The following is a 27,650-nucleotide window of genomic DNA, read 5'->3' as shown; positions in this document are numbered from 1 at the left end:
AAACTGCAACACAACCTTTCTATATTAACTACAAGCTCAGTGTCACCAATTGAATTCGTTAATTCAAAACTACAGAATACATAACGCCCCACATGAATTATTCATCACTACCATATCATAATCACTCACTACTACCCCTTAAGGCCAGGACACACCAGTCCGACTTGTTTCTACTTGTTCCGACTACGCAAAAAATGGGGTCGGCCGTTTCAGGAAGCTCCAGGCTTCCCGTCGCGGCCAGAGAACACACCAAACTGACTGCTGACTTTCCGTACGCTCTGTTGCTTGCGCGGGACGTAATGTCTCCATAACAGCAGGCGGCGCTAATCTGTATTGTGGCCCGAAAATATACGAAAGCCGGAAATGATGGGACGGCTCTCTAGACCATAAACATAGATAGAAATACGTATTTATATTTATGGACCGTAAGAGCACAATTTTTAGCAGAGAGTGTCGAGCATGGTGTCGAGCAGTCAACAAGGGTTGATGCATGTGAGTACTCGCTGAACGAAACAAACAAACACATTAAAACGATGGCTAGCTGTTGTTAGCTGTTTGTGCTACCCGCCTCACTTCCGGGCTTCACTGATTCGCTAGCCCTCCACCAATCAAATTGCTCCAAATGAAAGACGGTCGGCTGCCGATTGAACATGTTCAATCGGCTCAAAACAAGCCCGACGACCTCTATGTCGGCCGACGTCACGGCACACACCAAACAGATTCGTCTCCCGACCCCCTATCGACTCAACGACGGCGATTTTCGGGCTGGTGTGTCCTGGCCTTTAGTAAACAACGTTTAGATTGCTTCCGCTTGGTCAGTGGTCTACAAAACCAAGGGGTGGGACGGTGGGTCGAGGTAGTTTCTTGTTTCAAGAAAATTATATATATTTTTTAAATACAACAACATGGTGACGCCATTTGTGTTTTATATAATAAATAAAATGCTAAATGTGTTTTTGCATTAAGGCGACGCTTTCAGCAGGAACATACTACGTCACGCATTGAAATTGTTTTACCCACCGATCTCTGTAGTGGTACGGTCCACAACACCCGGGTTTCCGCGCGAAAAGACGGCCCGCGCGCCCGAATTGCTTATAGCATCCATTGCAAGAGACGGCACGCGACAGGCAGTTACTGTGCAGCCGCGCTGTTGTTTGAACGTTGTTTTAACCGATTTTAAAGCTATTTTACCCCTTTTAACTCATACATTTAGCTAGCTGTTCACCATGCCAGCCACGACTTCCCTGTGTCTGCCAGAGGATGTCAGGAAAAGGTACAGTAACGTTAATGCTAGTAATGTCCTGATGCTTGTTGTCTCAGTTCAAACGCCACAATAACAACCGTAAAAACCGTAAATCTGGCTTCCCTGCACTAGCCCTGGTTGTAGTGAGTAGGGCCACTTCTTTACCTTTTGTTTGTACTAGCAGCTGCAGCTAGCGTTAGCTTGTTGCCTCTTGACAGTCGGTACTGATGCAGATGCTGCACACCGAGTTAACGTTAGCCCCCTGTTTGTGTTAGCATCTTAGCCTGTCAATGGATGGAGGAGCAGCGTGTCAGATTTGGCGCCACTCAGGAAGTTTTGTTACATATTGTTTCTTCTAGCTCACCGTTACACTGGTGATGGTGTTACTGCCACAGCCGTGGCGGGGAAAATAGTCGCAGATAGCTTTTCCCGTTGTCGCCATTATTACATTCTATGGTTGTCGCACATTAGTTGACTTCATGTAGCGTTGTTTTGACATGTTCGTTGTTCACAGGTTGCAGGTGCTGGATGAGGATGAAGCTTCAGACGAGGTAGGTCCGGTGTCTACTCAATCCGCTTGGAAATCTGCATGTAATCAAGTGTTACTCCAGCTGCAGTGCACACTAATTGATGTTTCTAGTGACTGTTCTGTTTGGGGCTCCTGAGACCACTGCATGATTCTCGGTTCACATTATACCTTTACAGGGAAGCTTACAAATGCTTCACTTATCTAAAGTCTGTAATAGTGTCTAGTTAAATTATAATTTATGAATTTGAATGAGACCTGTATTTTCGAAAATGTATTTTTATGTAATATCTCATACACCATCCCAAGTGTCAATACAATATCATGCCTTCCAGTCCTATTTATGTTATCTGCAACTAAGTGTTTTTACACAAAGCACATTGAAATAAACACCAAGACAAATTATACATCTTTGATGTAAATATGCCAGGAAGATAAATTATTTTTTTCAAGGATTTACAAGTAGATCTATCACGGAACATGTTTTTGGCTGCCGGTAGCTGCTTGTATTCTGTTTTTATGAAATGCGTTTTAGGATAGTTGTGTCTGTAAACATGGCACACACACAAATCGAGTTAATTAAAAAAATAATATTCAATATATTAATATTCAAAAAAACTAAGTCAATCTTGCTTTTTCTGAAAATGCCTTTTCAGGATCATGTGAAAGAGAAGCTGAAGTTGGTGCACGACTTCCTACATGTTGAAGCTCAGGACCAGCTGAGCAGCCTGGAGGAAAAGATGAAAAGTTCAGAGATCACAATGGTTTGTGACTTTTGAAAGAATCTTATCTAATGCAGACATTTTAAGCAATTTCTTTGTTTGTTATTTCACATATGACACCTATGCTGTGTACCACCACAGGAGGCTTACATCACTAAAGTAAAGGCCTTGTTGGGAAAAGAGCTCCATCTGGAAAATGGCGTTGAGCAGAATGGAAAGACGAATGGCTTCACCAATGGTTCCCACAAAGAGGAAGAGAACGCAGATGCAACCATGGACGCTCAGGAGGACGATGATGAGGAGTCGGTCAAGTCACCCACTGCTGCCAAAGGGAAGGCTGGACGCAAGAGCAAGGCAAATTCTGACACCAAAAGTAAGTTTCATTCTTCTTTAATGTTTGAACAGCTGCCTTTTAGACGGAAGAGGACTCAAATAAATTGGTTCCCAACAATGATGTAGGTATTAATTGAATGTATTTTTCTTTTCTTTTCTTTTTTTTTAGAGTCTCCAGCCAGTGCAAGGGTTACAAGAAACAGTGGGAAACAGCCAACCATCTTGTCAATGTTCTCTAAAGTGTGAGTGTAGGAGCTTTATGTTGTGTCTCTTTACTGGAATGTTGTGTTTTCAGGAAGTACAAAATAATAAAAGTGTCTATATGCTGTTTTTAAAAGTAAATCTGTCTTGCAGTCAAAAGCGCAAGTCTGAAGACTTGAATGGAGAAGAGGCTAATGGACAAACTGAAGTGAAGAAAGATAAAGAGGAAGATGATGAGGAGGTGAAGCTTTTTAATGCATCACCAGTCTTTGTTTAAAAATCAAGAGTTAGTGCAATTTTCATGGATCTGTTTATAACACTGCTGCTCCTACTTTTTTTTAAATCTTGTAGTCTCGGGAGGAGAAGCGTCTCAAGGTGGACTCGAACGAAAGGTCAGTTTCTTTCCATATTTAAACTTTCATGACGGCGATGGCTGTAAAGAGAGAAATGATGCATGAGACATACATTATGCAATAATTCTCATCACTTGGAGCTCACACAAGTCGTACTAATACTTTTTTCTTTATGCAGTGCTGCTCCAGAAGAATCAAAGAGTGAGATTGTTAAGCCCGTTGCTGCTGCAAAGGTAAAAAATTAATAAAAAAAGGTTATCCGGCTCATTGTCATGGCTGTAATCCTTTCTGTTAGCATTAATGCGTAGCCCTGACAGCACCTGTGTTTTGTTTTTCAGACGTCACCCCCCAAATGTCAAGACTGCAGACAATATTTGGATGACTCGGATCTCAAGTTCTTTCAAGGGGATCCTGATACTGCGGTGAGAATTCTTCATGTTTGTTGTCATTCAAGAAGCTATATTATAAATTTAAAAAAAATGGTAAAAACCCTATGGACTCTATTAAGCATGCATTCCTTCTCCATAATAAAGCACAATTTGTCACATGAAACATATTGATTGTTGTATGTTATTGAAATATTTGAATATTTTCACCAGAAAAAATGTGTACCCTTAAATAATTCTGTTCTTTTCATCTCCAGCTGGATGAACCAGAAATGTTAACGGACGAGCGCCTCTCCCTGTTCGACTCGAATGAGGATGGATTTGAGAGCTATGCTGATCTGCCACAGCATAAGGTTACCAACTTCAGGTAAGTGATGCTCCTTCAGTGCTTAAGGTGAAGGATGGCCCGTTTCTCTAGTTCAGATCAACAGACATGTCCCTTTTTATATTGTAGTGTTACAAGCTTTTGTATTGCAGCATCTGAGTTTTTTCTTCTTCTCAGCTAAAGTAATAACTCTTTATGTCTTGCAGTGTGTATGATAAGCGTGGCCACCTTTGTCCATTTGACTCTGGACTGATTGAAAAGAACGTGGAGCTCTACTTCAGCTGTGTCGTCAAACCCATCTATGATGACAACCCCTGCTTGGATGGTAAAAAAAAAAACGCACATTTCAAAAATGGAAATTCTATTATCTATTGCTTGTGGTGGTGTTTTTCTATTTGTAGCCACTCCAGCTATCAGATGTAAAAAAAAATTGTGTTTTTCTCCTTTTCAGGTGGTGTTCCTGCCAAGAAGCTGGGACCCATCAATGCCTGGTGGATCACTGGTTTTGATGGTGGAGAGAAAGCTCTAATTGGTTTTACAACAGGTAGCCAAGTTTTCTCCTCCCAATTCTTAATGTTGTTTATTTATTTTTACCAGCGTCATATACTTAATGATTGCTCTATCCTCATCCAGCTTTTGCGGATTACATCCTGATGCATTCCAGTGAGGAGTATGGACCCATCTTTGCACTAATGCAAGAGAAGATCTATATGAGCAAGATTGTGGTGGAATTCCTCCAGAAAAACCGTGACGCTTCTTATGAGGACCTTCTCAACAAAATTGAGGTAAGGACCTTGTGTGACTGGAACTGCCACCTTTTTTGGGAATCCCTAAAAAAAAAAATATCTGCAATATTTAACTCGGTGCTCCAGTAAGTAAATACAAGCATAATTGCAAAAAAAAGACACTACAGACTTACAGGAGTATTGACAAATACTTACGGTAATTCATAGGGCCCTGATAAGGCCGCAACATTGTATACTATGGTAAACTTCAATGCACTGTACATTGTCGGTACAGTCTCACCAGGGTAACACAATGCAAGGACACATACCTAAATGTCTTGTTCCTCCTGTCCACAGACCACCGTGCCTCCTGCAGGCCTCAACTTCAACTGCTTCACAGAAGACACGCTGCTGCGCCACGCCCAGTTTGTGGTGGAGCAGGTGGAGAGCTACGATGAGGCCGGGGACACTGATGAGCAGGGTGTCATTGTGACTCCCTGCATGAGAGACCTGATCAAGCTGGCTGGAGTCACTCTAGGGAAAAGGTACGCTTGGAAATTGATTAGGACTTTTCGTTTTTTTTTTTTTCTCTGAGGGAAGTAGTCAAAGCACTCCAGATAAACATGACATCAGCTCAATTTCTGGAGTGGAGTCAGCGATTCTGGAGAATGCTTTTTTTTTTTTTTAAATGAGAATCGGCTACTGCCCCTCAGGGTTTGACATAACGTATAGCCCGATGGCCCGGGGCCAGTAAAATCATATGCAGGGCAAGTTGATTGGCCAGTCACTGTCCCGCCCGGGCCAGTGACTGGCCAATCACAGTTCAGTATCTTTTTGTAGACTACCTTTTTTGTAGACTATCATGGTTCATTGAAATGCGCGTTGAGAGTCGTAATGAAAGCAGTGTTTATTTAAGACTCAATATAATAAACCTAATATAAAATATATTTTTTAATGAAAGGCCAGTGGACAACCGATGCGTGGGCGTTTTGACAGGCGGAGCAAGAAGCGGGTGCACTCGCTCCGTTGGCAGAGCTGCCTACCGTCCGCCTGCGAGTCGACAAATCAATCGACTTGCTTTGCCCCCTTTCTTTCTTCCCACAGCAGAGGTTGAGGTGCAGAAAGTGATAACTGCGCTTTTCCTTTATCTGCCACCGTAATGTTACAGTATTTGCATACAAGCCCCAATGGTAATACAAATGAGAGGCGTTATTTAAACGCTGTGAATGCGTCTCCGGTGATTGTGTCGGTTTTAGACAGAAACGAACGGAGGGACTCCGCTCACTGTACAGTTCCTATAGTCGCGCAGTTTGGCACTGTGTTTTCAGGCTCGAGACATTCAATCAAATCGCGGAAGTCTTTCCCATTGAAATCGCTAACGGGGAGAATATCCCCGGTTATTATTTTAGCCACAAACCACAGTTCATCTGCGCGGCGGCTCACTCACTCGATGGCGAGATCACACGGTGAAACGCTGCTGTGATCGGACGAAGGCATTGTGTGTTTCTAAGGTGATTTAACGTCATAGTCTTAGACGAGCGTTTAACTTGTGCTGCATATTTTGCACTGCATTGTTTTTTATCAATAGTTTGAAAAAATGGTCCCACACCGGACTCTTAATGTGAAGCTGACACTTCATGGAGAAGTGACACTCCTGCAGCGCGCTCACGACCAGACGTGAACTCGCATACACGGTGAAATATCCCATTAAAAAAAACGGCATAACCCCCTGATTTTCGTAGGCCTATTTCTATTCTATTTTTAAAGTCAACTTGAGCGCAAGTGGAAAACCGGTCATTCGGTCGACACATTCACATCCCTAATGCATATAGAGAAAGTAATAAAAACAGCCTACCACACCACAAAGAATGATCAGACCTTCATCTCTTATTTTTTTTTTTATGTTTGAACATGACTTCTGCAGGTGAACTATTCATTAAACTGCCCAAATTCAAGAATAAAAACAATCAAAATACTGGCCGACTCTTTCAACATACTTTCAGTTGTAGGCTTCTAATTCAATATGTTTGCCTGGTTTTATATTATGTGTATGAGCAATATCAACATTTCATATAATTAACTAAAATAAAAATAACCAAATCTAAAGGGAATATCTATACTGTTACAGTATAGATATTCCCTTTAGATCTGGTTATCTTTCTTTATTTTTCTAATACAGGTATTATAATTATTGATACTAAATTATGAAGAAAAAAAAAGTGTGTGCAGGGCCAGTGAAAATATACAAGGGGCCAGTAAAACTCAGATCCACTGGCCCGGCGGGCCAGTAGAAAAAAAAAGTTATGTTGAACCCTGCCCCTACTGTGTGCACTAAGGAAAAAACGTGTTTGTTTACGTACCGGTTTTCAGAGCCTTGCCTGTGTATGAAGACCAGATTTTTTTTTTTTTCAGTGCATTCTCCAGAATCGATGACTCCACCTTTTTTAAAGGGGGGGCGGGGTGTTTTGTTATTGGTTGCAATGTGAATCTGCAGACCTGTCTATATTCTATAATTCATAAAAGTAATTTCTCCATAGCCACTGTAGGTTAAAGAAGCGAGCAGTCGGTAAACATCTTGCATATATAACTTATTAAAAAAAACTCCATTCTCAGCCTCACAAAGCAGCACCGCCTATGCAACACCAAGTGCTTCAGGATTTTATCCACTTTTTTCCTCTTTTTTTAATTTTTTTTATAGAATATTTCTGTATTTCTGCTCGTTGTTTTTCCCTGATGTCTAACATTCCTCTGACATTTCCTAACGCAGCATGCTGCTGTACTGGTAGGTAGGCCTCGTTGTGACTGCATCCTCAGCTTGTATGGTGTTGTGTTTTTTAATGTGACGCATTTACAAGCTATATGAACAAATAGAGCTTCACACCAGATTTCACGGTGGGATATAAAAAGATTTTTTGGGGATTTACATTGTGGTCTATTTTAGTTAATCTGCCATATTTGAATTCTGGTCTAAATAATGTTCGACAGGATAAAATACTAAAAGAAAACTACAGTAGTTATTTTTTTTTAGTGTCGGTATGTTCATTCACCCCAATATAAAAATGTGTCAAATTAAGTTTGTTCAAATATGCAAAACCGCTTCTTTTTTGATATACATTGCAGTAATGCAAACTCTCTTCTAGAACTTGTGACATGTAGACAAATACATGCTGTAGTGACCCCAGAGGGTAATTGGTGGACGAAGGAAGACCTTCTTCATGCAGACACATTTTCCATCAGATAAAGATTGATACTAAACAGTATCTCCCTGAGAGGTTTTCTCATTGCACTGAATCCATGTTCTAATAAGCCCTGAGTTTCACACTTATAGTAGATGTTCAAATGTGAAAAAAACAAGGTTCTTATAACCTTGTAGTGGTAATTCTTTGCCGGCTTGAGTGTTTTCAAATAACTTAACTGGCCAGCTTCCCAGTTTCCTCTAATGGGAACTCTGCATTGTACATCTTTACCACCATGTATTTGGTTTTGTTTGTTTTGCTTGTTTCTTATGTTGCATGGCCTGATGCTGTGGTGTGTTGACGGCCTACGGGCTTCATAATGCCATCGCTCCCCATGTCATCAGGTGTCTTTGCCGAGCGGCAGAGTTGACGTCTCTTCTGAACACAAACACTTTGTTCTGTTGACAGGCGAGCGGCGCGAAGACAGGCAATACGTCACCCGACAAAGATCGAGAAGGACAGTAAGGGGCCGACTAAAGCCACCACCACCAAGCTGGTGTACCAGATCTTTGACACCTTCTTCTCTGATCAGATTGAGCAGAGTGACAAAGAGGCTGCTGCAGCCAAAAGACAGCGCTGCGGGGTCTGTGAGGTGAGTGCTAACAAAATTGACAACACCATTGTGAAAAGCCACTCATTTATCGGTGCATCTGTTTTTTTTTGGGGGGGAGGGGGTTATTTCGTCATCTGTAATTTCTTTAATAATTTGAAATTTAATTTTACATTTATCTTTTTTTTTTGGCCTTCAGGTCTGCCAGTCTCCTGATTGTGGAAAGTGTGCAAATTGTAAGGACATGATCAAATTTGGAGGAGGTGGCAAAAGCAAGCAGGCTTGTAAACAGAGAAGGTGAGCGGTTCTGTCTAGATGTCTATACATTAAATCTGCAACCTTCTGAATGTGTGGTGGCAAATGTCCAGTGGTCTAAGTCTCTCAGTTTAACCGCTTGATGTGTTGTTTACACCTGCATCAATCAATTATCTTTATAATGTAGAAGAAAATAAGACGCATGTTTAATGTTGCAGAAACTCAATTATTCTTTCAAAGACAAGGTATTTTCTTTAAAGTATTTAGTCCTTTTTTAATTCCTCTTTTGCCAACATGCAACTCTGTTTAGATGCCCAAACCTTGCAGTAAAGGAGGCTGAGGATGATGAGATCGTTGAAGAGGATATTCCAGTGCCGAAGACCAAAAAGGTTGCTCAGACTAAAAGGAAGAAGCAGACCCAATGCAAAATGTCCTGGATTGGAGAGCCTGTTGAGGTATTGCTCCTCATTGCTTTTTACAATGCTGGCTTCTCAGTACAGGAACACTTCAGTGTGTGTGTTTATGTACACACATAAACTCCTATTTGTCTCCGACCGCCCTCAGACTGTGGGAAAGAAGCATTACTACAAGAAGGTCCGTGTGAATGATGAAGAGCTGGAGTTGGGCGACTGCGTATCCGTTTCTTCAGAGGATCCGACCGTCCCTCTGTTTCTGGCAAGGTGTGACATTTTTTCGATTCCTATATTAGCATCTCTGCACTACTGGCTTGTATAAGTCTCTAATGATGAATTCCTTTTTCTCAGGATCACCTCGCTGTGGGAGGACAACAATGGAAAGATGTTCCACGCCCACTGGTTCTACCGTGGGACCCAGACAGTGCTGGGAGAGTCTTCGGATCCGCTCGAGCTCGTCATTGTGGACGATTGTGAAGACATGCAGCTCAACTATGTGCAAGGCAAAGTTAACGTCACGTATAAGGCGCCATCTGACAACTGGTTTATGGAGGTATGTTAAGCCTGGGTGACGGCATGTGGAATTTGTATTTAGTCATGATTTTTTATTTTATTTTTTTTCATGGTTACTTGTGTATTTTCAGGGTGGCGTAGATGATGACATCAAGGTGATTGAAGATGATGGAAAGAGTTTCTTCTATCAGTTCTGGTACGACACAGACTATGCCCGCTTTGAGACGCCTCCCAAGACCACGCCATCAGAAGACTGCAAGTTTAAGTAAGCCACCTGTATATATGTAGTACATGTCTCATCCTTTAATAATAAATGTAACTTGTATAGTGCCTTTCAAAAACTCAACGCTCTTTAAATAGTTTTATTCATTTTGTTGTGGATGTGCTCCCCTTTTGCTTTCAGTCTCTGTAACAGTTGTACTAGGACCAAAGAGAGAGAGGAACGGGACACACCTCGTGTATTTGAACCCTTGGAGGACAAAGACAACAACACCGACTCCAAGGTTCTGTATGCCCAGGCCTGCTATAAGGGCCTGCAGTTCAAGGTGGGAGACAGTGTCTACCTGCCTCCTGACTCTTTCAATTTCAGGTGAGGAAAGTGGGAACATTGGAATTTACTCAAAACTTGTACAACAATCAAACATTTCTTTACTCATCTGCCTCTACTGTGTGTCCCCAGTGTGAAGCCGGCCAGTCCAGTGAAGCGCTCCCATAGGAAAGAGGATGTGGATGAAGACTTGTATCCAGAGTATTACAGGAAGCACTCAGACTACATCAAGGGCTCAAACCTGGACGCTCCAGAGCCTTTCCGCATCGGACGCATCAAGGAGATCTTCTGTCAGAAGCGAAGCACATCAGAGGTCAAACTGCGGCTCTACAAGTTCTACAGGTAAAATACAGCACATCAAATCTCCCTCCTTTTTAGGGGTCTGGCCTGGCAACAGATTTATTGTTCAGAATGAACATGCCTCCCTCTCTCATCTCCAGGCCAGAGAACACTCACAAAGGCGTTAAAGCCAGTTACCACACAGACATCAATCAGCTTTACTGGAGCGATGAAGAAGTGAGTGTCAGCATGAATGAGGTGCTCGGCCGCCCTCAAGTAGAATATGCAGAAGACCTGAATGAATCGGTCCAGGACTATTCCAGTGGTGGACCCGACCGCTTCTACTTCCTGGAGGTACAATTCTTCATACTTTATTAGCATTCATTTCTGATTTAGGTCATTGATCAGTTGATCCGCCAAGTGGCTTATCTTTAAACAGCTACCCAACTGCTAGCATGTTGTGGTGAGAGATTACGGATGCACTGTAAATGGATGACAAGAGTCATGCAAATTGTGTAATATGAATATCAAAGGAGGTAATGTGCATTAAGAGTATCAAACGTTGAGCTAAATTAAGAAAACATGATGCCCATACACTCAACTGCAATGTATGTTTATTCTTATGCATATTCCTCTTGCAGGCTTACAATGCAAAATCAAAAGGCTTTGAAGACCCTCCAAACCACGCTCGCTCTGCTGTTATGAAAGGCAAAGGAAAGGGCAAAGGGAAAGGTGAAAACACGCACACATAAAAAAGATGAAAACAAAAATCTCTCCACAACTGTTTGTAGATGTTTTTAAATCCTAATCCAATCATCCTGTTATTCTCTACAAGGTAAAGGCAAAGGAAAGTCATCAGCTGCACAGGAACCACAGAACACTGATCCACAGGACGTCAAAGTGCCCAAATATCGCACACTGGACGTGTTCTCTGGCTGCGGAGGCCTCTCTGAAGGCTTCCACCAGGCTGGTAAATGCTTATGTTCCACTCTGGGAACATGTGCTGAAACCCATAGAAGTATTATCAGATTAATGTTTTGTAATTCAATGCTGAAGCCATGCGTGCCGGTTGCCTTCAGGTATCTCTGAGACTCTGTGGGCCATAGAGATGTGGGAGCCCGCAGCACAGGCCTTCAGGCTCAACAACCCCGGCACCACGGTCTTCACGGAGGACTGCAACGTCCTGCTCAAGCTGGTCATGTCCGGAGAGAAGACCAACTCACTGGGCCAGAGGCTGCCTCAGAAGGGTGATGTGGAGATGCTGTGTGGAGGACCTCCATGCCAAGGCTTCAGTGGGATGAACCGCTTCAACTCTCGCACGTATTCCGCTTTCAAGAACTCCCTCGTCGTCTCGTATCTCAGGTCGGTGTCTGTTCGGGCAGATTTTCATGTCCACCTAATACTGTACACAGGATTCTTCAAGTCTCCTGCCATGTGGACCAAACTGTCCTCAGGTGTACATCTACAAATATGTTCTCCTCTCTTGCAGTTACTGTGACTACTACAGACCAAAGTTCTTCCTGCTTGAGAATGTGAGGAACTTTGTCTCCTTCAAAGGCTCCATGGTACTGAAGCTGACTCTACGTAGTCTTGTGCGCATGGGCTACCAGTGTACTTTTGGTGTCCTTCAGGTGGGTCTGACTTATATTTCCATTCTCTGGAAATATGTGTTACAAATTGTGCTTTTTACATAAATATTGCAAAGCCTGATCTTACGTATTTGTAACAAGTTGTTAAAATACAATTCTGTGAGGATTCAACAAATGAGTTCCGTCACCATGCAATTCACTTTTTATCTAGATCAGTGGTATTCACTATTTTTTTCACAAGAGCCGCACTGACAGGACAAAGTCAATAAGAGCCATGAGCTGTGCAATGAGTAACACTGATCTAGATTATTAAGGAAAAAATGGTCAGCGTTTTTGTATGATGGCTGATGTGGGCTTCAATAACATGCTCAATGCTGCCCTCCTCAGGCTGGTCAGTACGGTGTTGCCCAGACCCGGCGCAGGGCCATCATTCTGGCTGCTGCTCCTGGAGAGCAGCTGCCTCGTTATCCTGAGCCTCTGCATGTGTTTGCCCCTAGAGCTTGCTCTCTGAACGTGGCAGTGGATGACAGGAAATACGTCAGTAATGTAACTCGGTAAGGAAAACATCTTTTACTGTACTTATCGAGCTGTTTTTACTAATCCTAAACATGGTGTGTAGATGTATACTAAGAATGCCCCAGTGTAACTGTAAACTATGTCTTCAACAGAGGGAATGGAGGAATCTACAGAACCATCACTGTCAGAGACTGCATGTCTGACCTGCCAGAGATTCGCAATGGGGCCTCTGGGCTGGAGATCTCGTACAACGGGGAGCCTCAGTCTTGGTTCCAGAGGCAGATCAGAGGCACACAGTACCAGCCAATCCTCAGAGATCACATCTGCAAGGTAAACGCCCAGCTTAATGTTTTGGTAGCAACATTAACATTATGTAGAAGTACCTTGTTGCTTGATGGTGAAGTTTCTATAACACAAAGATCTGTGTCATCAGGACATGAGCGCCCTGGTTGAAGGCCGCATGCGTCACATCCCCTTGGCCCCAGGCTCCGACTGGAGGGACCTTCCCAACCTGGTGGTCCGTCTGAAAGATGGCAACATGACCAAGAAACTGCGTTTCTCACACAGTGATAAAAAGCATGGCCGCAGCAGTACTGGTGCACTCAGAGGCGTTTGCAGTTGTGCATCAGGTATGTAGGTCTAGTTTTCTGATGGAATAATGGATTGAGAGCTTGCGTTTCTAGTGTGGACTCATCTCTGAATATGTTTGTCTTTTTTTAGGGAAGCCATGTGACTCTCTAGACAGGCAGTTTAACACCCTGATCCCTTGGTGTCTGCCCCACACTGGGAACCGCCACAATAACTGGGCCGGACTCTACGGCAGACTGGAGTGGGACGGCTTCTTCAGCACGACAGTCACCAACCCTGAACCCATGGGCAAGCAGGTACATCAACGTTTTATACATTATGTTTGAATGAAACCATTTTCAGCCTTAGTCCAATCTTTTCACTATATTAGTTAAAAAAGATATCATTCAACATTTTAACAAATTAAACGCTGTCATCATAAGGAAAGTTATCGGATGAGATTAAAAAGAACTCATAGCTTGAAATTCTTCATCTAACCTAGATTTGTCAGATGCATGACATTTACAATATCAATTCGACTGACTTCTGGTTTGGTTAGTAAAATGTATCTTAACGGGGCATAAATTGTGAAATGATTCCTGTAACGTTATGTTCCTGCCTTTTTTTAATCCTAATCTGAGCGTTTGAATTCCAGGGCCGTGTTCTGCATCCTGAGCAACACAGAGTGGTCAGTGTGAGGGAGTGTGCGCGCTCTCAGGGATTCCCCGACACATACCGCTTCTTTGGAAACGTTCTGGACAAGCACAGACAGGTAAACTCCTGCTTGGCATGTTTGGCATATCAACTTAAAAAGGTGTTGATGTGTCAAGTGTTCTTCTAGTATGTTTTAGCCGGCCTGGCCAGGAAAGGCAGTTGTAGATTTCAATTTGAAACTACAATCAACATGACTGCTATAGTTTCAATGGTCAAATTTGATGAAGTTTAAATTTGCTATCACACATGCTTGTCTCTGTGTCTGTCAGGTTGGCAATGCTGTGCCCCCTCCACTGTCCAGGGCCATTGGCATGGAGGTTAAGAGGTGTGTCTTGGAGAGAATCAAGGAAGAACAAGCATCAAGTGACAAGGAAGAACCAGCATCAGGTGACTCATCTTTATGGATTAAACTTCTCCTCATTTTGATGTTTAACATAATAATATGCAGAAATCCTGAAACTAATGTGTTCCTCCCCCCCCCCCCAGAGACCATCAAACAAGAGAAGATGGAGGTCTCTGATTAGTCCCTGCCTGGGTTCCCTCCCAGCAAGAATCTGTTCCACTGATAAATCATTAATTTTTAAATAAGCTTGCTTTTATCCAAGTCACTAAGTGGCCGCCATGGACATTCTGTGCAGCACCATTCCATATTTGTTGAATGTCTCGTTTTTAATGTACTTTTAATCATGTCATTGTTGTTCAGACATGTTCACCCATTGTGGGACAAATTGTATGTAGTTTTTATATGTGTAATGTTTCAAATAAAGCTCTATGAAATGTATTTGGTGGTTTTCTGGTTACTTTAACAATGTCTTTACTAACCGTCAGGTTGGCTAAATTGTCAGGAAATGTACTGATCTTTTTCACATTACAGGCATGACTTTATTTCTATGCTGTACAATTTAAAAATCTCTCGCCTCAGGTAGTTTTGGGCTAAGTAAACTGTTTTTCAAAACTAGAACATTCCAGCTGCAGAGTCTATAGAAATTATTTTCCACATTGTGGCAACATCAATACAAATTGCTTCATTTAGCAAAGTGTATTAATCTGGCTGAACACTGGCTTTCAAAATATTACATTCATGTCAAATTGCGTCTCCCACCAGTTCAAACCGTTTCAAAACACTCGACATGTGAGCCTAAAAATGCTTCAGGTTTCCTCGACTGGAAAAACGTTATAAGTTCATGACTATGAAATCTAAATTGTGATTTTAGAATTGTGCAGTGTATTGCAATATGGTCAGTCTTTATACTATACATACGTCAACCTGTGAAAGTGAAGTGTCCATACAATTTTATGATTATATCTAAAATGGCCTAATGAAGCCAAACAGATAATCTGTTACATTTTTCACACCAGTGTTGAATTGATACTCTGAAGTACTCCTATTCCTATCATAGCTGTATATTGATTTGGTGATAATCAGTTTAGAGAAGCTGATATTGATGTATTTTAGCATTGCTAAAATAACTTCATTTTCAATCGCCATTAAATGTAAAAGGTATGCAAAATAGAAGGAAACTGACAAGGAAAATGTAACAACATTGATTATTTTTATTTAGGCAACAGCCATATTTCACCCCAATAAAATCTGGCAGCATCCTGGAATATATTCTGGTCTGGCTCAGTTGTTTGACGGTCTGCAAGAAGAGTTAAAACATGTTATTTTTTATTTCTGCTAACCATAGTTAATCATGTATTGATTAAAAACCAACCATCACTTACTTGGCCCATTCAACATTGAGAATAAGATGATCGTATCCAAATCCTGACACTCCGGCGATGGCTCTGGCTGCATCCTCCCGACGGTGGAAACTGATGAAGGCAAATCCCTGCAGCAAACAAAGTGAGAAGTTGATGGAAGATACAACTAGACCATGCTAAGCATTTAGCTCGAAAGCATACAAGGTACAAAAACAGTCAATATATTATTATGTTTGTTGCGATGTCTAAAATCTATAACTCTTCTGTTTTTTTTAACATCTTAAAGCTTCATAAAAGGTACAGGGATTGCTTTCTAACCAACCTTGGACTGCCCAGTGTTCTTGTCCTTGGCCAGATAGATCCTGGAGATGGATCCAAATGGTCTGAAGAGCTCCTGCAAGTCTGTCTCACGGGTGTCCTCAGACAGATTGGTCACACGAATAGTGGCATTGTCATCAGCTGTCGGGTACAGACAAAACTGTCAATTCTGAGCAATGCTCTTGCAGCCGTACAAAAATATATATCAAATATGGAATAATGGATATGGAGAAAGAAGCTGGACAAACTTACATCCACCTCTGCGGTTGGGCTGCATGGACTCCCCTGCCCGCCTGGCTCCATCCCTCATGCTCGGGGGAACATATTTGCCAGTCTTGCTCTGCGCAGGCGCTGCAGGTTCTGGTTCCGCTGGAGACAAAAGAATAAAGTGCTGCATGAGTCACAGTTTAAGCCAACAGTGGATCACGTCACAACATATCCAGATAGAGGGTACCCCCAGGGATATCCAAGTTAAATGTAAGACTTTTGAATGCCAACGTCAAAGTCATACTGGCAAAAGTAGGAAGGCTATATGGAAATGCTGACACATTTTATAAGGGTACTTTTAATAAAGAACTAGCTTTGTGATGTATGTGTATACTCTAAAACACAATCAAAAAGCACTTATTTGTCACATAACCACCCATCTCCACGTATTTAAAATGGCAATCAAAAAATGTAAGAGTAAAGGAAGTTCAAAACTTTGCAGCGAAATGCAATATTTTTAATTAATCAAATATTTTTGCTTTTAAGCCCTCTCGGGTAGCCTGATCTGATTATGTGAATGTTGTGCTGATGGTACCTGAGCCAGGAGGCTTCTCCTCAGCGGTGGTAAGTCCAAGCTGTTCAGCCAGCTCCTTCTGCATGGGGCCCAGGGTGTCCTTGTACGGACAGCGGGTGGTCCAATGGTCGCCTTTGCAGATACGGCAAGACACGATCTTCTGTCCTTTCAGTTTGTTCATGGGATCCTCTTCCTTGTCTTGGGCGTTCAAGTCCTGCAAGAGGCAAGATGAGCTAGTCAGTCATATGCAGAGTAAAATACAAGACCATGCATTACGTGGAGTGCATCACATCAGTGAGGAGCAGAACTAAATCCTGAAGCTCACCTCTTTGCTGGAAATAAAGGTCATGTAGACGTCGTCACTGACTGTGGTGGTTGCAACATTAGGACCTGCTGCATCATACTCAGAGTTGCCAAATTTCTTCCAGTTCTGAAATGGGAGCAGTATAAAAAATGACACATGAGCTTCTTGCCTTGTTCATATCAAAGTAAACTCAAATTCAGCTTAATTCAGTCTGGAAGCTGACCTTTCTCCTGGCAACAGCTTTTGAGGCTTTCCTTGTCTCGATCTTGAAGGTCCGCACAATCTACAATGACAAAAAGGCAGCAAATCCATAACATGTTTCTATTACACAGCAGCAAAATGTTTTACCTTATGTTGTCAAAATGGCCAAACATGTATGACAATTACAAACAGCAGGGGAACAGATTAACGTGTAAACAATGTCACAAAGCATATAGTCTATTCAAAGCTCTAGTGAGCGTTTGGTGCTGCCACCTCAAGAGGTTGTTTAACTGGAAGACCCGAACATTAAACTAACAAACAAATGCCTGCTGATGTTGGTGGGGATTTACTACTATTACTGATGAAATATTGTACTTAATTCCTCAGAATCAGCCATATGTAAACCAGCACTGAATAACTAACAGATGCAACACATACGTAATAACATCCATATTTACCTTAAACTTCTTTCCATCATCTTCATCTATTTTATATTCCGTGATAGTTTTTATGTTTCCTTTGATGACTTCCTTCAAGGGTGGGAGTGTGCCTGACAAAAAGAATAATCAGTCAATTTAAAATTAGAGAGGAAAAACACAACAGGAAAACAGAGACACTTGTATATCCTTTGCTGTCAACACTGCACTGGGATGCATGATTGTCTTGATCACATCTCCAGTTTTGAATAATATTGTTTACATGTGTGAGGAGGGAAGTATTTACATGTCCGACACAATGCCTCATTGCATAGAGAGCCATATGTTTTGTCTTAATCTGACAAAAGCCAGCAACAAAGATAGTTAGCGTGCTAACATTTAGCTTTCCTACCGTCACCAGTGATCGACACTGTCTACGTCACAGTCAACAGGCCACAACATATGTCGACAATATAATTCACCAGTATCAGTATCGTCAATTATGTCAGTCACTCGTGCGAGTGAGTCGCGTCTTTGGAAGACAGACAAAATATCCAAAACATCCCGGGTAAGTATATCTTTTAGCAGGAGTATTGAACCACGTGGAGTAGGAAGCCGCCTAGCCGGCCTCCTACCCGGGACACCAGACTACAAGAGACGTGTTAGCATTAGCTAACGGGTTAGCTTTTTACCTTCATCTCCTTCTTCCTCGACTTGGTCTGCCCAGCTGGGCTTGGAGCTGAAGGGGAGAGATAGATAAGCAATATTAGATCTATAATAGACCTCCAATACAATCAGAAAGTATTAAGTGTGTATAATAACACTCACTCGTCGTATTCAATCGACGGCATCCTCTCAGCTAGCTTAGCTTCAGGACTTCAGAGAACGGAGGGGCGCGAGACAAGCCAGTACGTACACTTCCTCCAACTTCACAATAAAAGTACCAGAAAATAATTAACACTTTTCCTTCGCAATAACAGTAATTTATTATGTTTTACCATTGGTTTCAAACTAATTTGGTGGATGAAAATAATGTTTAGTCATATGCTATTTTCCCTTTATTTTAAGCTATGAGGAAAGTGTCTTACTTTGTAGAGCGTCGATTTTTCACGACAGTGACAGGATGTGCTATCTAGCTCAGAACCATGGACTTAATTATGAGAAAACATTTTACCTCGTCAATATCTGAAAAATAAACTAAGAAAATAAAAACATGGAAACAAATAAACAAGTGGAAAGGTCTGTGGTTTTCAGAACCAGCTTTACTTTTCCGGAAGATAAAGCACTAGAAAGATATTTTTGCTGCTTTTCCTTGTCTATTTTTGTTGTGGATTGCTGAATACCACTATTTTAAGCTTACATTATTTGAAATAAAACTGGAATCACAGCTAAAGACTGATCATCTCCTCACATCAACTGTGAGTATGGAAGAAACAAATCAAAATTGCTTTTGGAAAACACTTTTCTCAGAAATAACCCACTTGAATCCTCCTATGAAACTGGATTCTGGCCAAGTGCTACCACTTCAATGATTTGATTGGATTGTGTGTTATTAATATGATTATGATTCACCTATAGATAAAGAATAACAATTCTCCTATCTGACTTATTTTCGATGTGGTGCAGACTGGGAGTCAAACAGGTAACTATAAGACACATTGTTACAACACATACATATTTTATTACAGAGTATGTTCATTACAGATGGTTTAAGTGAGTGGAACATTTTTCATCAATATAAAAAAATGAGTGAAGAAATTCTGCTGTGTGTAACCAACAATTAGAATGTTGCTCAAGTCTTACAGTTGTACTTTACAGAAAAGCTGGGCCTTGCCCCTTCCCTGTTGTTTTCCTCTGGGCTATTCCCACAACAAGCCACTCGTATACTGTCAAACACAGCCATGTAAAGGATGGGATGAACACACATGTTCAGGGTTGCCAGACCCTTGGACACTTGGTACATCTTGTATTCCCAACACACAGGATTGTCTGGATCCTGGATTTTCAGATACAAATGATAGTTCTGAAAGAAGTGGTAAGGCACAAAGGAAATGGCATACAGCCCGAGTACTGATGTGACCAACAAGGCCACCTTGCGTTTCTCCAATTGGGTTATACTTGCATTTTTCCACACCACCCAAATCACAACACAGTAAGAAGTGAAAGTCACCAGAAAGGGAACTAGACAGCCAAACACAGCCAGAAATAGTCTGTAGGTGAAGTGAGGGCTTTCATCCCCCTGAGTCTTGGTGCAGAAGGACACACACATAGTGGTGTTGTCATGCTTGTTATCGCAAACAGAGGCAAATTTCAACACAGGGCAGGAAATGACTCCTACAACGACCCAGATGATGACACTGACCGCCTTGGCGTGGACCGGCTCTACACGGGATCTGGTAAAGAATGGACACGCCAGGGCCACACAGCGGTTCACACTTATGGCCATGATGAAGAAGATGCTCACGTACAGGTTGCAGGTGAAAAGGAACCTCTCGATTCTACACGCGGCGTCACCAAAAACCCAGTGCTTCTTCAGCGCGTAGTAGTGAATGAGCAAAGGCAGGGTGAGGACGTACAGCAGGTCACTGATGGCCAGGTTATAAGACAGGACCACGCCCGTGTGCCAGTTCTTTCTCTCTCGGACCACCAGCAGCCACAGGGCTAACAGGTTACCGGCCAGGGCCACAACAAACTCAACCCCATACACAGAGGGCAGCACCGCCACCTGGAACTTTTCACATTCAGCGAAATTGGTCATCTTGCTGTAAGCTGAAGGTTGTTTTGTTTGTATTGAGCTGCTTTCACACAGTCTGCACTGTCCAGTATCTGTAAAATAAAAGGATGTAGCCTATGTTAGTTCAATATGTGTTCATTAAGAGGATCTATTAGCTTTTATGCCGCAGCAGTCAGCTACTCTTCCTGGGGTCCACACTAGACATACAACACATACACATTATATGATAAACATGTCATTAAATATTATCCGTGAAATCACATCGATATACACATAAACACTGTACACACGCTTATACTGTATAGGCTACATACATACACATGCATCTATACACACACACACACACACACACACACACAACCTATAAATAAAAGTACAAAGATCATATTTTAAATAATGTAGGCCTACATTTAAAAAAATGAACTGTACACCGAATAAACTCCTTAATTTGAATAATGATCACATTTATTAAGACACAAGTTTAAGCACAGTCCTGTGCCCACTGAGACACGAGCATTATCCCGAAACAAAACAAAAATGAAATACAGTGCAACAATGTTACAAACACAGCCCCAATTTAAAAGTAAGAAAAGCAGAACTTCAAATGTAAACTTTTACTCACCGAAATAATCATTTGCAGTGCACTGTGCTGTGAAGTAGTTTGTAACAGGGGGTCATTTCCTGCGAATTAAAGAAAGCGCGAGAGGCTCATAATTCTGTATCATGATTATCTTAATAACGAAACGTGAACGAGACATGGACTGATTCAAACCTAAATGTCCCTTCTTCCTCTCTGCACACATTTCGCAATTCGAAGAAGCTCAACACGCGTTTGCAAAACCACTGACCGATAAATAGCCCACAGTTTCCGTTTCTAAAAGTTATAAGTGTTCGTATGTCACAGATCTTATCGGGACGGGTGGTAACAGTCTGTCCCTCATCCAACAGATAGTTGATTATTAAACCGAAAACATTAATTCACTTTGAGCGAACATCATTTCAGATAGGCCTTGTTTTAAAGTTTTGCTTTTTGATGCATGTAAATTAAACAATGCAGTGTATCGCATTCGCAACTGTAACATGTTATCTTGCTCAGTCACATCCTTTGAGCTTCCTGCTTTGGACAATTTCCCCAAAAACTTTCTATCATATCAGTCTGTGCCAACTATGTTTAATACAGCACCGAGAAAATAAATTTGATGGGGATATAACATTAACAGTAATGAGTAGACTACATTATTCTCAAAATGCAACTTACAACTCATTCCTTCCATGGAGACATGGTTAACAGCTCCGGAGCATTGGCAGAAGAAAGTTAATGTCATGGGTGCGGTTAGAATTAGTCTTTTGATAAACTATTTGAGGCGAAAACGTATCCAGTGAAAGGGGGAGTCGACTCGTACCTGTCGGGCACATTCTTAACATTCCTAGGAAAAGCTAGAACATCATCCTGCTCCCTTTTACACCAGCTTGGAAAACGATGGAAAGATAGATTTGTTGAAAAGAGTTGTAGATTTCTCCATTAATTTGACCATGAGATGGATTTGTAAAAAATTAATAAAATGTATTTAATTACATGATCAAAACACAAAAGTTGTAAACTATAACTGGATAATAAAAATGTCAGGCTCATATGTGGTCCTATTAAAATCAGATGTATGCATCTTTTATTCCCTTTCCAAAAGTTATGTGACAAATCCTAAAACACTGGCTCAACAGACAATAAAATCATCCATCAGGTTAGTAATATTTTTTTTTAATACATTTATTGAACAAGTACATTTTCAATATAAATTCACACTGTGAAAATAAAGCACATATGCTGTCTTCTTCCCCCCTGCTGATTTTCAGCAAGTCTCACAGGGCATCCGTCTCACTGGCGGAAGAAAATGGATGACTGCAGCTCCAGCAATATTACACATTCATTGTCCAAGTGCAGAGAGAAGAGGCAGCGTTCAGCCCTTTCCCTTCCTCTGTTTAAAGCCTTGCTTTGCTCCTGCGCCTGCTCCTCCTCGCTTGTTGAAGCCCGGCTTTCCTTTCTGACCTTTAGGTTTGAAAGATTTGTCCTTGTTTTTATTTCCACCGAATGATTTGTTCCCTTCGTAGTTCTTCTTACCACCAGACCTCTTGTCTCCACCCCAACCTTTCTTTGCTCCGAATGTCTTTCCCCCAGGCTTGCTGCCCTTTCCAAACGATTTCTCCCCGTCCCTGGAAGTCTTCCACCCTTGTCCTCCTCTGTCTTTTCCTCCCTTGTCTCTGTGCTGTCCCGGGGGGCCGTTCCTCCTGGGTGATTTGGAATCCCTGTCTTTACTGAATGATTTACCGGGGGAAAACTTCCTCTTCTTGGCAGGATCATAAGGCCTCTCTGGTCTTGGCTTCCTTTTTTGGGCAGGGAACATGTCTGCACGCAACAAGAAAAAAGTCTTGGTCAATAAGTGAACTCAAAAACAAGAGCGATAAGAGCTTACAGGTTGTAGCAGCACTGACCTTCGTCTGGCTCCTGTCCTACAGCCTGTCTGTAATATTCCACCTCGTCATCAGACTCCACGGCAGCCGGCCGGTCGTCCTGCTTCCCGGGATCCTCCACCTCGCTGTCGGTCTCTTCCTCCTCAGCGCGTTTCCTCTTAATGCCTTCCAGGCTCTTTTTCCTGTTAAGCAGAAGAAAAATATTGTTTTCTTTGCACTTCAACCAAATGACATTTTATAAACGGTATCTGGTGGAACAACTCTTCTTACTTGTTCTCTTCGTGTTGCTCTTTCTTCAGAGCAACGTTCTGCTCCTGCTTCTTCCGGCGCTCCTCTTTCTCTTTCAGCTGGGCCGTCTTCCTGTTCAGGATCTCGCGGATTTCCTCCTCCGTCTTGGCGACTGGAAACAGTAGCATATAACAAATATACCGTTAAAAAAAGGCAATCTATCAGGATCACTGTGAAGGGTGTAATCTTTGGGTGCATCAGATAGCGTTTACTTTTTGAGAGAAATCATAGTATTCATACTCTATTTATCATCATCTACACCAGAATGAATCCTGCAAGAAGTTTAGAGAATGTGGACAGACTCACCGGCTGTGTGATAGAGGATGTTCCCTTCTCCCATGCCTTCTTCTATCTTCCTCAGCTGCAGAGTCATGCGAGGACCGATCTAAAGGTCAACACAGTTTAATTGTCAGTAGCCGTGCGAGCATAGTCGTCATGTTGTTGACAGTTCAACTCTCTGCAGACTTACCTCTGTGAGACGGACAGCGCTCTGTTGGGACGCCATGTTGCCTCGGCCTGAGTAGACCTGTGGGAGTTCAGTGATGTTGTGATCGCCATCTTGTTCCGCTTCACTTTCTGAAAGGTTGGCCCCCCTGAGAGACAAAGGAAAATACTTAAGACACGACACCACGTAATTCACTCAGAACAGCAGCTTCAGACAAACTAAGCACCACTTTGACTGTAAGGATTGTACCTTCACAAGAACCTTACTTCATCAGAAGCTCGCTGATGTCCTCAAACTTGCTCATGTTGGGGAACCTCTCCTGCATCAGCTTCTTGACGCCACGGCTCATGCCCACAGGGACGACCTTCAGGCTGCTGCAGGTCGGAAATATTATCATTGAGTTAATGCCGAGATTCATCAACAAATCCAAGAAATGTGCTTATTGTATGGAGGCTCATCAGTGCGTTTACTTTGAACATACATCACTGAACAGTCAATTCGCAGTGTGTCATCATCTAAGCCCAACAACCACAATCACCTGACTCATCTACGCAGGAGTGAGGTGAGGATGACTGAACATTGCACAGAAGCTCCCTTGTTTGATTAAACATTTGTACTTACTAATGTCGAAACTCAATTTCCTGGGTCTCTGGGTTGTAGTTCAACAGCACACACCTCTTGATGTTGTTGAGGCTCACCTGGTGAAACAACAATAAACTTATATAGTTGCCCCCTTAGAACTCGGGTTTAAACTTTTAAACAATGCGGAATGACTCGGAGATTAAGACATCAGAAAGCGTTTACTTTTGAGTAATCTTCATGGAGTATCTCAGAAGACTATACTATCATCACGCTAATCTCAAGTCAAACCAAAGTGACAACGATACAAAAGGTTTGGCCGGAGGGGTGTTATTACCTTGTGCACGTTGATGGAAGGAAACATGTTTTGGAACATGGTGGCCATCAGTTTGACGTGCATGCCTTCAGATCCAAAGTTGTTGAGGATGAGTAGCGGGTGATGTGTGAACTGCTGCTCGTGCATCCGGTGCTTCTTCAGAGACGAAACCACGTCTTTAACTAGAGCGTACTGGAGAAAAGAAAAGAGTCCAGGATTTAAGTTAAAAAAAAGATTAACGAGGGGGAAAAATACTATGGAAGTTTGGACACATCAGTGCGTTTACTTTGAAAACATCACTGACAGTCAATTATTAAAACTGTCATCATCTGTGCCCGTCTATCTCCCATAGCATTGGTTTTATTTGAGTACATGTATTTACCTTTTCCACGCTGAAATGAAGCATGGGGCCTTTGGGAAGCCGAGCGAGTCTCTGGAAGCACAAGAAATGTTTAAGTTAGATTTGATTTGAAGTGGACATCATAATTACATTGGACGAATCACAACATATTTTATAGAATGGAAACAATGATGGTGTAGTATGTGGTTTAAGGGGAAGGGGATTTGCGTACATTTGCAGAGCCTGCAGTTATTTCACAAAACATTTTTATTTTACGTGTAATCTTAAGTATTTACCATATTGATACTGCTGGGGGTCTTACTGAAGATCATGAAGTGAGTCACTCCCAAGGGCCCTGCGACAGCCACGAAATCTTTTAGCACATTCTTTTTCCTAATCTGGTACAAAGAATAAGGAAAAAGAGGCACAAGCAGGTCAGTCATTGTGAGTGTGAAACATTGAAATATGCGTAGAATTAAAATATATCTCGATAGTCTACTAACAATTTACAATAAAGCCCATAATAAATGAGCACACATCTCCACCTGTGACGCCAAGTAAAAGCAGCGTGGCCTCGTGCAGCAGTAATTCATGTCAAATAAAGTGAACCACACGCATATGCTGCTGGGCTCAAGCTTTTAATTTTGCACACGTACCTTCAGGGATTCGGCGGTGTACGGCTCCATGACCTTCCGCACGTCCACGATGAGCTGACCCACGTTTTTCCCGATCTGACCCCGGTTAAACACGAAGGAGTGGGGGACGGATCCGTAAGTCTCCTCGGCCACATGGTTAGCTGTGGCTCGGGATTTCTTCTGATTCTTGGTCTGAAAACGCGATATTACATCACCATTAAAAACATCGATAAAATGACACGTGGCCCATTCTTAAGTATTTCGGCTTTGACTTATTTTATGTCAGTTAAGTTTACATCAGTTAAAGGCTCAAATGCTAGCACAGGCCGTCACTTACCTTTGCTTTCCCCATAATTCAGCGGGATTTTCCGAGCGCGTAAGTTTAGTCAACAAAGTAACATACACTGATGCTACTATATAGTTGTACTAAAAAGAGAAAACTAGCTCATTGTGCCCGTCTAACGTGATAGAAAACACTTTGAACAACTCAACTACGATGTCGACACGGCGTCTTCCACATGGCTCCACCACTGTGTGTCACACACTAATATATCCGTGTTCCTCACATGTCTGGTAATGGTTCCCCAGCAAATGTGATCCGCGTGTACACGAGCTGACTGCACTGAAACACCAGTGTAATAGCCTACTGTAGCTCCCACAGTATTACCTATGCCATATACAGTACATGAAAAAAGAGTCTCCCCTATTCAGTTATCCTGTTTAACCAGGCTCCAGACAAAGATAATACTTTTTTAATTTAATTTTATTAGGCTATTATTAACAGTGAGACGATCATGGAACAATCGCTCAAGTGATGGCAAACAAATACGCTTACAAATTGCCCATGAAAGCAATGCAAATTAATTAAAGGCTTTCGTAGACTTGAACGCACCAATCTTTGTATTTTAACTCCGATTAACCTTGAGGAAGGCCTATTTTTAATAAGGCGTACTGTGATAAGACACATTACAGAAATCTGTATTATTTGTTTATTGTTAGTCCTCCTGCAATAAATAATATTGAAAGTAAACCACACCAACAATTAAATTCCAATATGTGACCCTATTGTCCACCTCTACTCACATATGGAATCCTGTCATAACTTTATTTAGAAGGTTTTACCAGTGATGATCCGCTATTTTGATTGTCTTGCAGTTCTACACTGTGACCGCTGGATGGCAGCAAACAAGTATTGTTTCACCCCAGTTACATGTTAGTTAGGCTACAGTGTGTAAGCTAAACAAACTGGTTATTTTACAAAAAAAATAACCAAATGTTAATTTTAGCAAAATGAACACGGAAAGTTGTCCCTAGAGCTTTTACACCAAATATTAAAAAATAAATAAATAAAACATTGGTGTTATTTTACAATTTATAATTGCAGGACTTCAGAATTTTAACAGAGTGGCATTGCTACTTTTACTTAATTAAATAATATAAGAACTTCCACCACTGCCTACGCCAAAGCTTATAGTCTCATAACGTAAAGCCATGCCATGTGTTGTGAAAAGGACAAAGCAGAATCTTTGGTTAAAGGTTTGTTTCCCAGTGAGAACATGCATTGCTGACTGAACTAGAACTGACATGATTAGTTGACTAATCGATTAGTTGCACAACAGAAAATCAATCTGCAGCTTTTGATAATCAAACATTGGTCGTTTAGAAAAAAATTAAATAAAATCTGATTTTACTTCGGCTGGACAGCAGGTTCTATCTTTTTTTAAATTCCCAAACAGCAAGGCTGGTGGAATGAATCTAAGTTCAGATGGAATCGCTGTAACAGTATACACTAGTATACAACACCAATGTAAACACACATATTACAGTTAGACCGACTCTTGTGTAGTTATCAGCTGAATGGCTTTGTGGACGAAGGCCAAGTTGTAAATAAAGAGGTAAAAATGAAACTCATTTGAAAAGTATAGGTTTTACATTTATCACTGCCATGCCATTTGTAAGTGCCCTCATCATCATTTCAAGTCTTGATATCAGCAGGGTCCTAGCAGAAGGAGGAGACATCCCGGGAGTCCTGTACTGAGCGCCCAGCTGAACGAACAAGCAGTGGGAGGCGGTGCCATTTGGATAGTTTGTAATTAGTTGTCTCCTTCTGCAGAGCTCCTTCTACAGACC

General features: G+C 41.8%; 4 protein-coding genes across 4 annotated transcripts; 1 reads left to right on the top strand and 3 right to left on the bottom strand.

The window, feature by feature from the left end:
- The first annotated feature begins 1,064 nt into the window (after positions 1 to 1,064).
- On the top strand, positions 1,065 to 14,774 carry dnmt1 (DNA (cytosine-5-)-methyltransferase 1). The gene is made up of 34 exons (XM_080044532.1): positions 1,065 to 1,273; positions 1,758 to 1,794; positions 2,426 to 2,533; positions 2,633 to 2,864; positions 2,994 to 3,066; positions 3,179 to 3,266; positions 3,377 to 3,417; positions 3,557 to 3,611; positions 3,717 to 3,800; positions 4,022 to 4,131; positions 4,296 to 4,414; positions 4,541 to 4,633; positions 4,723 to 4,874; positions 5,172 to 5,359; positions 8,459 to 8,642; positions 8,800 to 8,897; positions 9,166 to 9,310; positions 9,420 to 9,535; positions 9,620 to 9,821; positions 9,913 to 10,046; positions 10,185 to 10,370; positions 10,461 to 10,670; positions 10,769 to 10,961; positions 11,249 to 11,339; positions 11,443 to 11,577; positions 11,687 to 11,969; positions 12,097 to 12,238; positions 12,584 to 12,750; positions 12,865 to 13,042; positions 13,146 to 13,341; positions 13,433 to 13,596; positions 13,935 to 14,051; positions 14,263 to 14,380; positions 14,480 to 14,774. Exons 1-34 carry the CDS (start codon positions 1,227 to 1,229, stop codon positions 14,515 to 14,517), a joined length of 4,524 nt encoding a protein of 1,507 aa, XP_079900658.1. The 5' UTR covers positions 1,065 to 1,226; the 3' UTR covers positions 14,518 to 14,774.
- Positions 14,775 to 15,527: 753 nt separating this feature from the next.
- eif3g (eukaryotic translation initiation factor 3, subunit G) lies at positions 15,528 to 18,634 on the bottom strand. Its single transcript, XM_080043222.1, has 10 exons — positions 18,546 to 18,634; positions 18,410 to 18,456; positions 17,760 to 17,851; positions 17,324 to 17,383; positions 17,122 to 17,226; positions 16,818 to 17,010; positions 16,268 to 16,384; positions 16,020 to 16,156; positions 15,719 to 15,825; positions 15,528 to 15,633 (listed from the first exon to the last, which is right to left on the bottom strand). The coding sequence occupies exons 1-10, from the start codon at positions 18,566 to 18,568 to the stop codon at positions 15,618 to 15,620; spliced, it is 897 nt and encodes a 298-aa protein (XP_079899348.1). The 5' UTR covers positions 18,569 to 18,634; the 3' UTR covers positions 15,528 to 15,617.
- A 796-nt stretch (positions 18,635 to 19,430) lies between these two features.
- On the bottom strand, positions 19,431 to 21,192 carry p2ry11 (purinergic receptor P2Y11). The gene is made up of 2 exons (XM_080044643.1): positions 21,074 to 21,192; positions 19,431 to 20,543 (listed from the first exon to the last, which is right to left on the bottom strand). Exon 2 carries the CDS (start codon positions 20,473 to 20,475, stop codon positions 19,510 to 19,512), a length of 966 nt encoding a protein of 321 aa, XP_079900769.1. The 5' UTR covers positions 20,476 to 20,543; positions 21,074 to 21,192; the 3' UTR covers positions 19,431 to 19,509.
- Positions 21,193 to 22,174: 982 nt separating this feature from the next.
- ppan (peter pan homolog) lies at positions 22,175 to 26,053 on the bottom strand. The gene is made up of 12 exons (XM_080044641.1): positions 25,858 to 26,053; positions 25,542 to 25,712; positions 25,182 to 25,283; positions 24,928 to 24,978; positions 24,567 to 24,737; positions 24,272 to 24,348; positions 23,917 to 24,024; positions 23,675 to 23,798; positions 23,512 to 23,590; positions 23,188 to 23,317; positions 22,939 to 23,099; positions 22,175 to 22,852 (listed from the first exon to the last, which is right to left on the bottom strand). Exons 1-12 carry the CDS (start codon positions 25,870 to 25,872, stop codon positions 22,407 to 22,409), a joined length of 1,635 nt encoding a protein of 544 aa, XP_079900767.1. The 5' UTR covers positions 25,873 to 26,053; the 3' UTR covers positions 22,175 to 22,406.
- Positions 26,054 to 27,650: the final 1,597 nt, after the last annotated feature.

This window comes from Ammodytes marinus (assembly GCF_949987685.1).
Source record: "Ammodytes marinus genome assembly, chromosome: 16".
Lineage (NCBI taxonomy): Eukaryota > Metazoa > Chordata > Actinopteri > Uranoscopiformes > Ammodytidae > Ammodytes > Ammodytes marinus.
The sequence above is the reverse complement of the archived record's forward strand: the minus strand, read 5'-3'. Positions and strand labels throughout refer to the sequence as shown.